The sequence below is a fragment of the Leucoraja erinacea genome, chromosome 4, assembly GCF_028641065.1.
Source record: "Leucoraja erinacea ecotype New England chromosome 4, Leri_hhj_1, whole genome shotgun sequence".
NCBI classification, from domain to species: domain Eukaryota; kingdom Metazoa; phylum Chordata; class Chondrichthyes; order Rajiformes; family Rajidae; genus Leucoraja; species Leucoraja erinaceus.
In genome coordinates, this window is record NC_073380.1 from 89,527,972 (window position 1) to 89,541,799 (window position 13,828).

Sequence of the window (13,828 nt, forward strand, 5' to 3'; positions counted from 1 at the left end):
TGCCATGGTGACATAAATTGTGCTACATTGGTCCAGATGAATCCTATAAATCAATTTACTTTAGCTTATCATTTTGCTCAGTGGTTTGACCAAGCGAAATCGAATAAATTTAAAATTGATTTCGTTCATTTCCTTGTGAGAAAACACCACCCTGAGATTCAACATCTCTCAGTGATGTGGCTTAGACTTGTCACATTTGGGGAAAAAAACGATTGTCACAAATTATCTGAAGAGTAGGTAGGAGGGTAAACTGGCCAACAGGTAAGAGGAAATGTGGAAACAAAGAACTGCCGATGGTGGTTTATACCAAAGATGAAGTGCTGGATTAACTCAGTGGGTCAAACAGCGATGAAAAAGGATAAGCATGGTGATTGGCCAGTATTCTTAATGCATGAGCTATGGTTTGTCCTGTGACACTCACTGTGATCTCTTGTATTCAGACTATGATTAAATATCCCACTATTAAGTGCAACAGTTTGGTGGTCATTATTTGGATATGCAAAGGGCGTTAAAGTATATGAGAGTAGTGGGTGCTTTGCATGTTTATTCCTTCACTTAAGCAATGATGTCATGGTGCTTACACTTCTTACCATTGACATTCACCCTTCATCAAAAAAGACATGACCCAGAAAAAGAAAAGATGGGCTGAGCATTTATGCCAATATAAAACACACACTCCATCCCATGTGGACTTGAATCCAAAAGGAAGACCAAGACTTGCATTGCATAGGTATTATTGCCAGTATCACATTTCATTAAATATGTTACTGAAATATACATAACCCCTTTCAGGTTAGATATACTGATATTCATATGACAAGGTAAAGATCTGTAAATAATTCTGAACACAATTTATTGGGAGAAATTTCTCAGATTGTAAAATGTTCTGTTATAATGAAAGCTTTCATTTGGCAAACTGGGCACCAGATACGTCACAGTTCATTCTACATTTTTAATGACACTGCTTTTTTTAAAAATCTCCAGCCGACCCCGCTTTATACAATGCTCTGCAACAACAGACTCTGCAGGTCTTGTGTCAAAGTACTAAATGTTCTGTGATGCAATTGTGCAAAGATATAAAAGTCGTGAGCTTTGTTGTCTAAAATTTGCAGTTATGGCATCTTGGAAGGGGAAAGTCGGTGGCTGTAAGCTCTATTCCCATGTCCTCAAAGTGCATTAAAGTTCTATGATTGCTTTGGGGAGCTTGATATGTTGAGCTTGGCGCATGGAAGCGGAGGGGCCTCTGCTGGCAGTGATGGATAGCACGATTGCAATAGTCATGGGTTGTGGTATAGGCGGAGGTGGCCTTACGAGGCCAGCAGCCAGGTAAGAGACTGGGTCAGTGCAGCTTACAGCAGTTAGCGGTGGTGTTGGAATGAGTCGGTGGTATCATGCTGGGCCAGGCTGACCCCTATTTCAGTCCTGAAAATTAAGAATTGCATATCTCCTTGGGCCACGATATTACTATTCAGAGTCTTGGAATTTGCAAGATGGAGCTAAAATGTAGCAACTCTCTATGCTTTTCCAGAAGAGGATGCATTGTAGTCATGTACAGTATGATTTGACTGGAACAAGCTTTTCATTGTATCTCTATGCACATTACAATAATCAACTAAACTGTTGTTTAATCATTTAAGGATTTTCTTTCAGTTTGAGAATATTTTGATTTAGGAATTGTCTCATAAAAATTGTGGAATTTTTGTATTGTATTTATTGAATAATAGTCTCAGTAATATACACTTGCTCAGAAATAACATTTTCTTTCCTGAGCAGGTTTCTGGCAACTAATCAAAATTCTAACCATATGACTACTTCCATAGGAGTTTATAGAGCCAAATAACCTTGAAAAAGGCTGCCTCCAACAGGATTACTTTGGTTATCCCCATTTGGCCACATTATATGAAAAAAGCAACAATTACCAGAATGTTGCATTCTGCAGTCGATCAGGAAATTATATTTTAGCAGGAAAGCATAATAAAACGAAATGCTCAGTGTGGCAGGCAATGACTGTGAGAAGAGAAACAGCATTTTGGGTTGAGGACCTTTCAGTTATAACCTAAAGATTTAACAGCTGAAGTATTTTTAACTTGTAATGCAACATTTGAACTTTGAAGGATGTATGAAATATTTTTGACTAGATTCAATGATTGCATCCAAAAAACTACAGGAGGAACTCAGCAGGTCAAGCACTGTTCCACCAGCAGTTTTTTATTTGTTCCTGATTCCAGTTTCTTGTGTTTTTATGTAAACATATTTTGTTTTGTAGTTGAACTTGAGGGGCCTCTAACTTATTCTTGACTTTTCTAATGCCACTTCTGTTTCACTTTACTTTCCCCTTCTGAGCTGACTTTAACTTGGTTAGGTTTGGTTAGGCTTTAGGCTTTAGCCTTTGCGGATATAATTATAGCATATGGTGGATTAAATCTAAATAACAATTGAAACGGTCAACTTCTGACTTTGATAGTACTTTGTTTTTTACTGATTGTACCATTTGAGTGAAGCTATGACTTTAGGAAAAATAAAACTCGTTCCTTGAGACTGGAAGTCGTAGAAAGGTTGAATACTGTATTTTACGGCTAATGGAACTAAATTTAATTGTTTTCCAATCATTTGTGTTTGGAGTTGGCTTTTGAAATAATAAATGTTGGTGTTCCTCGTGTATATGGGTTTAATTTTGTGACATAAATGGTAACTTTGATCCCCCATGTCTAAGATCTTTTTGAACATCTACATTGATTCCATTTGCCTGTGGTAGGACTTGTCTCCTTGTCTCTTAATGTAGTAACTGAAACTGATACCTGCGTCTGGCAGCAAGTTGCAGATCTCAACCAGCAAAAAAAACAAACTGCTGGAGGAATTCTTATAGAAATATATAAAATTATCAAAGGACTGGACAAGCTAGATGCAGGAAAAATGTTCCCAATGTTGGGCGAGTCCAGAACCAGGGGCCACAGTCTTAGAATAAAGGGGAGGTCATTTAAGACTGAGGTGAGAAAAAACTTTTTCACCCACAGAGTTGTGATTTTATGGAATTCTCTGCCACAGAGGGCAGTGGAGGACAAGTCACTGGATGGATTTAAGAGAGAGTTAGATAGAGCTTTAGGGGCTAGTGGAGTCAAGGGATATGGGGGGAAGGCAGGCACGGGTTATTGATAGGGGACGATCAGCCATGATCACAATGAATGGTGGTGCTGGCTCGAAGGGCCGAATGGCCTCCTGCATCTAGTTTCTAATTCAGTGAGTCAGACAGCATCTGTGGGGGGGAAATGGACAGATGATAATTCGATTCTTCTAATGAAGTAGAGGGGAGATAGCTGTAAGATAAAGGTGAGAGGAAGGGATGGGGCTGGAACTAGCAAGTGATTGGCGGATTCAAGTGTGTGGATTATTGATAGTCTTGATGGCAAAGGCCAGTGCTGAGAAAGGACACATAACTGTGATAATAGGGCTGGGTCAGATCATGGATATGCTAGGAATCTCAGAACTGCTATTGGAGGATAACTTCTTTGAAGTTGGCACACTTTGAGGAGACTTTGCAGCGGAGCAGTATAAACCAATCAACCTGAATCCCTCCTGTCACTTGGAATTAAATTAGTCTGCAAATGCTTCACCCAACTTTCCTTTTGATTTATGTAGCCTATAGCCTTAGATGATCTTTCTTGTTGTCTGTTTTTGCAAACTTGCTAATCAAACCTCGTACATTCATATCCTAGTTAATATAGGTCAAACAGAAGGGTCCCAGCAGAAATCTATGTGGTACACCACTGGTCACAGATTTTCAATCAGATAAACATCCCTCCACCACTACCCTCTGCCCCTGATCACCAAGATTGTTCCACTTACATTCCAACTTCTCCTGTCTACAGAACAGCATTTCCTGTGTACGTCTATTTTTATCTGACCTCGTACTTGTTTGATTTCTTAAATTAAATTTGAGATTTTCACATGAGAATTTTAATAACATTTTTAATGTTTCCATGTGTTACACATTTGCGATAAGAGAAGCAGGCAAAAGTTCTTTCTGAAATATTCCATGGATTTATTTGGTCATTTGCCATGCAGTACCAACAATTGCCGTTTCACAGGTTGAAAGAACTTCTCAAATAGGACAACATGTTCCATAAATAGGGGAACATACTGTGACTTTTGGTGCTAAACTGTCTTGTACAGCTAGCTAGTTTGTGAGCAGATTTTAATTGAAGTTTGAAGTAATTTCATTTTAAATCACAAAAGTTTTTAAAGAATTTTACGAGAAATCAGGTAATCCTTAAATTTGATGAAAACTTTGGGAAAACAACTAAATCATCTATCAAGTGCTTTTGCTGGAATATTGTTACAACTGACCTGCACTTTATTCCATAATGTAACATTCAATATTTGGACATGCCACCTTTTAGTCTGTGGTTCCAAATGATCACTAATATAAGAATGCTGCTGCCAAGGAATAGTTTTAGTATCATGTAATGCAAAATACTATATAGTGTGATTTTTACATATCTGATTGCTCTCCTGTTCCTTTGTCATCTTTTCTAAGTGTGCTATTTTCAAGTTATTACATTTTCATTTTTAAATGAAACTTGTTTGCTGTACCTAGTTGATTTAATGTCTATTTTGAAAGTTGGAAATGCTTATGAAAAATGGTTTCCAAGACATTGGCAGGACTGGCTGCAATAACACTTTGTTCAGCCAAACTTAAACATAAGTCAACCGTTTGATACTTCATTACTTGTGATCAAGGAGGTCTGACTAGTATGTCATCTTTAGTTTGGTTCTCATTGTGCTAGACAAGTTAATACCCCTCGAAGTATGTTAACATTTCACGTGAATGTTTTGAACAGAAGCACCTGTATTCTGACAATTCTATACCTTTTATGATTGTGAAATCTTATATTGTTCATTGCCTACTTGATTCCTCTAGTGAAAATGTATAACCCTAAATAACTCCTCTTTCATTTTTTTGGTCTTTTTTTGCGAGACGTTAGTCAAGTTTGAACCTCCTGTTTGATATTGACTTGGACGAAGCAATGGTAAATGAATTGGATTCTCCCTCCATTTTGGCCAGTGGACATGGAAGGCAACTGAGTATTTTCAGTTTGACCAGACCATGTTTGAAATTTCGCATCTTCCTGCTATGAGTGGTACATTGCACCATTAGATCTAAGTGAATGTGAAGAGGCTTGCTTCCAGAAATAATCTGAGTGGATTTGTAATGGATAAATTGAAAATGCAAGTTATTTTTGCTCAAAATGGAAAGGATTGCAATGGCAGATTTCCTTCAGCAAAAGACATGCTGAGCCAGATGTGTTTTTATGGCAACCTGTCAACTTCATGGTCATCATTATAAATACAGCGTTTTCATTTCAGATTTACGATTCATTTCACTGAAGTTCCCCACCTGTTGAGATAGGATTCAAACTTATGTCTGCGTTACCAGTCCAGCATTAGGATTGCCTGTCTAGTAATTTAATCACTAAAGCCCTTGTCAGGCAGCATCTGTGGTGAAAAAAAATGTGACTCTTTGGATTTATGACCTTTAATTAGAAAATTTTCTTTCTGAAATTTTACTTGAATGATTTAGTGTCAAAATTGCTAATGACTTTATTGATAGCTGTTGTCCTCGTGTAACCTGTTCAATGATTTGTTTCTGGCTTTTCAATATTCCTCACAATAATTGCCTTGTATGCATACATGATAAATTGATGGTTAGGTCTTTATGAAAAGGCAGGCGTGACCTGTTTACAAAGACAAATACACACAATTTCTTCCGGCCTTGATAGACATTTTGTGCAAAGCATTCTATCTTGAGAGGGAGAAAAAAAAAAAAGATCTTCAATGTATACAATGAACTTGGAAGAAAAAGTATTTTAAATGAGTTTTCTCAAAAGGCAGCTACTGCATCCATGAAACTTTCCTTAAATCTTTTTTAACCTTGTTATCATAGCTTTGAAGTATTTAATCATTGAAATTGCTATGTTATATTGAAGTAATTCATGAACATTTTGTTGCCAGGCCATGTCACAAATCCCTACCACCCAAGGCATCTGTCACTGAGAAAAAAACATTTAAACATAAAATCCAAAATATATTGAGAGTGGCAATGGTGGAAAGAGCTACATAATATCTACATCTTAACAGATTTTCAGAGCAAAGGATAGAAAATTACAGGCAATTTTCTACATATGATGAATTTCTAGATGCGCTAGATATGGGAATAAGTCGCCCAATTGGGCATATGTTCAGATTTTCTTCAGAAGATTGTAGTTCCTTCTATCCTTCGCAGTGGATGGTCACAGAAATCCTTGGATTTGTAACTCTGGACCTAATAAATTTCAGATTTGTTCAAACCAGTGTGTGCACTGTTACTCAGTGAAAATTGAGATGTGGTAGTGTGTGATGGTCATCATGGCAAAAGAATATGCAATAATTTCAAGGGATGATCTCTAGTCTGCATTTGGTCTGAACTGCACTCAGTTGATGTAGATGTTTGTTAGTGGTCTGCAAAGGATATAGTTGTATGTATAGAATTTGTAATGTTGTTAATGCTTGTGAATATTATGTAAATCTTCGAAAACTCTACAGTTGTCCTTGGCAAAAAACATTTAAACCATTTGAATTTTTTTTTGAACTAATTTAGCAGCAGCATGTGATGGTGCTAGATTAACTTTGTTTAATTTTTGGACACAGGTATCAAGTGGAAGACGAGTCATTAAGTTTAGATGAGATGCCATTGATGATGTCGGAAGAAGGTTTTGAAAATGATGAATGTGACTACCATACATTACCAAGAGCTCGAGTTACTCAGAAAAAGCGAGGGCTAGGATGGTTTGTACTTGGTGGATGGAAATTACTTTGTACGAGGTAAGGTTATTTATTCTTTTGATATTTTTCCCTCCAACTTGTTAATTTGCAATGTAATACATCCAGTGAATTAATGAATTTTTTTAAGAAGGAACTGCAGATGCTGGAAAATCGAAGGTACACAAAAATGCTGGAGAAACTCAGCGGGTGCAGCAGCATCTATGGAGCGAAGGAAATAGGCAACGTTTCGGGCTGAAACCCTTCTTCAGACTGATGGGGGGGTGGCGGGGAGAAGAAAGGAAAAAGGAGGAGAAGGAGCCCGAGGGCTGAGGGATGGGAGGAGACAGCCCGAGGGCTGAGGAAGAGGAGGAGACAGCAAGGGCTAACAAAATTGGGAGAATTCAAACTTTGCTGATCTAAGTAGCTGAGTTAAGTAGCTATGATTAGTGATAAGAAATCGAAGGTGTTTCAAGTGTACGCAGGCTTTCTGAATGAGTGGGTTGCATTATGGCAGGAAGAGTACAATATAGATAAATGCGAGGTTGTCCACTTTGGTTAAAAAAGAACATGCTATTGCGTAGGGTATTGGTTGTTGCCTACATGGACTTTAGTAATGCGTTTGACAAGGTCACTTATTTTAGGCTGACCTAGATTAAGATTCACTAGACCAATTGGGACTCTTTGGGTCCCGTCCCCTCGGTTGCTGGGGGGGGGGGGGGGGGGGGGGGGGGCCTGCGGTCTCACACACACACACACACACACACACACACACACACACACACACACACACTCACACACACACACACACTCACACTCACACTCACACTCACACACGGCCACGGAGAGTGTTATCCCAGTCAGCCTTAATAAAAGGAATTGCCATCAAATGACAGAGTAGGTGACAACCATGGTAAAAAGGTATTGGTATTGCAGTTGCAGGGGCAGTGGCCAATCTTAGTTGATCTGCCAAACCTGAGCTGGGATGCTCCCACATGTTGTGTTATAGGCAATTTAAATTATGATCAGTTCTTTACTCGTTGGCAGACTTCACACTAATACCCACAATCTCTAAAGATGGTCACAATGCTGGAGTACTTTAGTGGGTCAACCAGTATCTCTGGAGGAAATGGATACGTGACATTTCGGGTCAGGATCCTCCTTCAGACCTGACCTGAAACGCCCGACACAAATTTTTTCCAGACATGTTGCCTGACCCGCTGAGGTACTCCAGCAATTTGTGTCTATCTTCGGTATAAACCAGCATCTGCAGTTGGTCTCCACATCCAAACACTAACTTTGTCAAAGGGAAGTAAAATACCATTCTGTAGTACCTTGAATTCCAGTGTCCTGTGGTCTCATGCTCATACACACAAGTAACTGAGGAATCTGCTTTCGTAACTGGCCAGACTGGGCCATGATAGCTAGAGTCGTTGGGTCATATGACTCTTGTCTGTCGGGGCTTTTAGAAACATAGAAACATAGAAATTAGGTGCAGGAGTAGGCCATTCGGCCCTTCGAGCCTGCACCGCCATTCAATGTGATCATGGCTGATCATCCAACTCAGTATCCCGTACCTGCCTTCTCTCCATACCCCCTGATCCCCTTAGCCACAAGGGCCACATCTAACTCCCTCTTAAATATAGCCAATGAACTGGCCTCAACTACCCTCTGTGGCAGAGAGTTCCAGAGATTCACCACTCTCTGTGTGAAAAAGGTTCTTCTCATCTCGGTTTTAAAGGATTTCCCCTTTATCCTTAAGCTGTGACCCCTTGTCCTGGACTTCCCTAACGTCGGGAACAATCTTCCTGCATCTAGCCTGTCCAACCCCTTAAAAATTTTGTAAGTTTCTATAAGATCCCCTCTCAATCTTCTAAATTCTAGAGAGTATAAACCAAGTCTATCCAGTCTTTCTTCATAAGACAGTCCTGACATCCCAGGAATCAGTCTGGTGAACCGTCTCTGCACTCCCTCTATGGCAATAATGTCCTTCCTCAGATTTGGAGACCAAAACTGTACGCAATACTCCAGGTGTGGTCTCACCAAGACCCTGTACAACTGCAGTAGAACCTCTCTGCTCCTATACTCAAATCCTTTTGCAATGAAAGCTAACATACCATTCGCTATTTTCTATGGCTTCTCTGATTTCATTCTGGTCACTTAGTATTTGGTATTGCCATAACACCAGTGTCAGAATCGAGACTGATTCCCATTTAGAAACATAGAAAAATAGGTGCAGGAGAAGGCCATTCTGCCCTTCGAGCCTGCACCACCATTCAATATGATCATGGCTGATCATCCAACTCAGTATCCTGTACCTGCCTTCTCTCCATACCCCCTGATCCCTTTAGCCACAAGGGCCACATCTAACTCCCTCTTAAATATAGCCAATGAACTGGCCTCAGCTACCTTCTGTGGTAGAGAGTTCCAGAGATCCACCACACTCTGTGTGAAAAATGCTTTTCTCATTTCGGTCCCAAAGGATTTCCCCTTTATCCTTAAACTGTGACCCCTTGTCCAGACTTCCCCAACATCGGGAACAATCTTCCTACATCTAGCCTGTCCAACCCCTTAAGAATTTTGCAAGTTTCTATAAGATCCCCCCTCAATCTCCTAAATTCTAGCGAGTACAAGCCGTGTCTATCCAGTCTTTCTTCATATGAAAGTCCTGACATCCCAGGAATCAGTCTGGTGAACTTTCTCTGTACTCCCTCTATGGCAAGAATGTCTTTCCTCAGATTTGGAGACAAATTGTACGCAATACTCCTGGTGTGGTCTCACCAAGACCCTGTACAACTGCAGTAGAACCTCCCTGCTCCTATACTCAAATCCTTTTGCTATGAATGCTAACATACCATTCACTTTCTTCACTGCGTGCCGCACCTGCATGCCCACTTTCAATGACTGGTGTACCATGACGCCCAGATCTCGTTGTATCTCCCCTTTTCCTAATCGGCCACCATTTAGATAATAGTCTGCTTTCCTGTATTTGCCACCAGTACTGTCACTCTCCATATTTTCATATTATCAAAACAGTATTTTTCCAAGGGGGCCTGGCAGTGGATCCTTTAACTGATCCATGCCCAGTATATTTTCAGGTAGATTTGTGATTAAAATGGAGTCTGTTTGTGGTCTGCCGCTATGGATGACAATCGAATGGCAGGTTTATGTTTATTATTTTCAAGTACTGAGGTACAGTGAAAAGCTTTGTTTTCCATGTTATCCACACAGACCATGCATAGATGCAATGTTCAAACTCAAGTACAATAGATAAAGAAGAAAATGTAGTGCAAAATATAGTTCTTAGCATTGTAGCGCATCTGTTCCTTGGACAAAGTCCAATGTCTTTAATGAGGTGGAGGTGAATCAAACACTTCCCTAGCATATTGAAGGACTGTTCAGAACCTTGAAAAGAAGAGACTCGGAGAGTTGCTGAGTCTGGTGGTGCCCGCTTTGAAGCATTTGTAACATCTGTCAGATGGGAGCAGGGAGAAGGAGGAATGACTGGGGTGGAACAAGTCTTTGATTATATTGGCTGCTTTTCCGAAGTGGAGATGGAGTCAAAAGTGGGATGTCTTGGCTGTGTGATGTCTTGCAGTCTTGGGCAGAGTTGTTCCCAAACCCAGCTATGATGAAACCTGACAATATGCTTTCTGTGGTGCATCTGTAGAAGTTTGTAAGTGCCACTGGAACCATGAAGAATTTCCTCAGTCTCCTCAGGAAGGAGATGCCTCGGCTGTCGAATCTTTGTGGTTGCTCCAAGACAGATCATTGGTTATATTAACACAAAAACCTGAAGCTCTCAACCATTTCCACATCTGCACATTGGAGTTGATTGGGCATGCACACAACCATGTTTCCTGAAGTCAATAACTGGCCACTTAATTTTGCTAACATTGTGGGAGACGTTATTGTCCTGTTGCCATATCACTAAATTCTCGAAGGCAGACAAAAATGCTGGAGAAACAGCGGGTGAGGCAGCTTCTATGGAGTGTAGGAGTAGGTGACGTTTTGGGTCGTGACCCTTCTTCAGACTGATGTGGAGGAGGGGAGGGGCAGGAAGAAGAAAGGAAGAGGCAGAGACAGTAGACTGTGGGAGGGGAAGGAGGGAGAAAGCACGGACTACCTGAAATTGGAGAAGTCAATGTTCATACTGCTGGGGTGTAAACTGCGCAAGCGAAATATGAGGTGCTGCTCCTCTGATTTGCAGTGGGCCTCACTCTGGCCATGGAGGAGGCCCAGGAGAGAAAGGTCGGATTCGGAATGGGAGGGGGAGTTGAAGTGCCGGGCCACCGGGAGATCAGGTTGGTTAGTGCGAACCGAACAGCGGTATTGGGCGAAGAGATCGCCAAGCCTGCGCTTGGTCTCACCGATATAGAGCAGCTGACACCTAGAGCAACGGATGCAATAGATAAGGTTGGAGGAGGTGCAGGTGATCAGCTGCCTCAGATGGAAAGACTGCTTGGATCCTTGGATGGAGTCAAGGGGGGAGGTAAAGCGACAAGTGTAGCATTTCCTGTGGTTGCAAGGGAAAGTACCAGGGGCGGGGGTGGTTAGGGTGGGAAGGGGAGTGAGAGCGGAGCTACGGGATATAGAGGAGGCCCTGGTAAGAGCCTCATCTCTTATCGAAGAGGGGAACCTCCTTTTTCAAAAGAGTGAGGACATCTCCAGTGCCCTGGTTTGGAACGCATCATCCTGGGTGCAGATGCGGCGTAGATGAGGAGTTTTGGGAGTTTGGGATAGAATCCTTACAAGAAGCAGGGTGGGAAGAAGTGTAGTCCAGATAGCCATAGGAGTCAGTGGGTTTGTTGTAGGTCGGTCAGTAGTCTGTTACCTGCGATGGAGACAGAGAGGTCTAGAAGCGGTAGGGCGATGTTGGAAATGGTCCAGGTGAATTTGAGTGCCGGATGGAAGTTAGTGGTGAAATGGATGAAGTCCATGAGTTCTGTCTGGGTGCAGGAGGTAGCACCAATGCAGTCTTCAATGTAGAGGTGTTCAGGGCTAGGGTCATGGTATGCTTTGAACAAGGATTGTTCGATGCACCCTACAAAGAGGCAGGCTTAGCTTGGGCCCAAGCGCATGCCCACAGCTACGCCTTGGATTTGGAGGAAATGGAAAAGTCAAAGGAAAAGTTTTTGAGGGTAAGGACCAGCTCCGCTAGGCGGAGGAGAGTATTTGTAAATTCTCTATCTAATTTCTGAACTCCATCTCATTGTTTGTGGTGTCTTCAGCAAACATGTTGATGGAATTGGAGCCGAATTTGGCCGTATAATCGTGAGTGTCAAGTGAGTATAGAAGGGGACTGAGAACGCTTTGTTGCACAGCCTATACTGCGGGAATGAACACGTCTCTGTTTCCACAATCGACACTTGCTCGCCCATAAATCAATCAGGATTGCCATGTATTGGAGTAACATCCGCACCCGTCTCTCAACATCTTTGCCCTCTGTGTATTTCTTCTGGTCTACCATTAAGTTATTGGAACATTTAGCTTCAGATCTGTAGGTGATACTCCAGGGACGAGGGTTCCTTGAATTTGAGCCCTAGAAAACCTGGTCACATCACAAGTTTAAGGGGCAGCTGACAATGCTGCACAGGAGATGTCAAGGGCTTCACATCCTTCTACTGCCTCTCCTCCTCCTCCCCCTCCTCCTCCTTCTCCTTTGCTTTCCCTGACTGTCTGCCACAATGCTGTTTCCAATGGACAGACAAGATATCAATCAGAAGACCATTTATTTTATCTTTCCTCCCCAGCTCTTAACAGATACAAATACATTTTTAATGGTCTTTTTCTTCTTATTTGTCTCCATCTATCCTTCATTTTCAGTCTTTGTACTGGATTTACTTTGCTGCTTCAGTTTTAACTGACCTCCTTTCAACTTCATCCAGCTGTGCAAGCAGACTTGCAACCTCTGCTATGATTCTCCCAACTCTGTCTCGACACAACCAGCAAGATGCCAAGCAGATGAGTAGGCCCTGTTCACATCAGACGGCGGCATATACTGCTGCTAAACCTTTTGGCTTTTGGTCGTGCAAAAAGCTGCCCATACATTCCTGCTTGAGACACCATATCATCTTGTGATAGATACAGAGCGCATGTTTTTACTATGTGTAGGAAATAACTGCAGATGCTGGTTTAAATCAACGGTAGACACAAAACACTGGAGTAACTCAGCAGCACAGGCAGCATCTCCGGAGAGAAGGAATGGGTGACGTTTCGGGTCGAGACTCTTCTTCAGACTGATTTTACACCCACTCCTAATTTAATTTGTTTCATTATTAAATAGAAGTTAATTCACCGGCGGTATTGATTTGTTTCAATTTCACCGTGTCTGCCCGTTTCTGCTCAGCCTTTTCTGACTGTCAAGGTCACGCGGTGTTTTTCCAGTGCGGTTAACACTTTTTAATCTTTCAATTTCGGTTTCAAGATTATTTTTTTAATGACACTGATGTTTTAATGTAGTGACAAATATCTATACCACCTGTGGGAGGTCCTTTTACTTTTAGGGGAGGGCTACAAACATTTAATAATCAAGATTGCTTGATTGCTTTGATTGAGGTTGCTTTGGCAAGTAAGGTGAAAGTAAATCCAAAGGGTTTCTACAGCTATATTAATAGCAAAAGGATAACGAGGGATAAAGTTGGTCCATTAGAGAGTCAGAGTGGACAGCTATCTGCAGAGCCAAAAGAGATGGGGGAGATATTGAACAATTTCTTTTCTTCGGTATTCACCAAGGAGAAGGATATTGAATTATGTGAGGTAAGGGAAACAAGTAGAGTAGCTATGGAAACTATGAGGATCAAAGAAGAGGAAGTACTGACACTTTTGAGAAATATAAAAGTGGATAAGTCTCCAGGTCCGGACAGGATATTCCCTAGGACATTGAGGGAAGTTAGTGTAGAAATAGCAGGGGCTATGACAGAAATATTTCAAATGTCATTAGAAACGGGAATAGTGCCGGAGGATTGGCGTACTGTGCATGTTGTTCCATTGTTTAAAAAGGGGTCTAAGAGTAAACCTAGCAATTATAGAC

The 13,828-nt window shown here is 41.4% G+C and overlaps 1 protein-coding gene across 2 annotated transcripts in view; it reads left to right on the forward strand.

The window, feature by feature from the left end:
- atp9b (ATPase phospholipid transporting 9B) overlaps positions 1-13,828 on the forward strand; it is a 334,567-nt gene that overhangs the window by 37,952 nt on the left and 282,787 nt on the right. For both annotated transcript variants that reach the window (XM_055634761.1, XM_055634763.1), the window contains exon 2: positions 6,685-6,858. In XM_055634761.1, the coding sequence (XP_055490736.1) occupies positions 6,685-6,858 (174 nt within the window). The remainder of the gene's footprint in view (positions 1-6,684; positions 6,859-13,828) is intronic.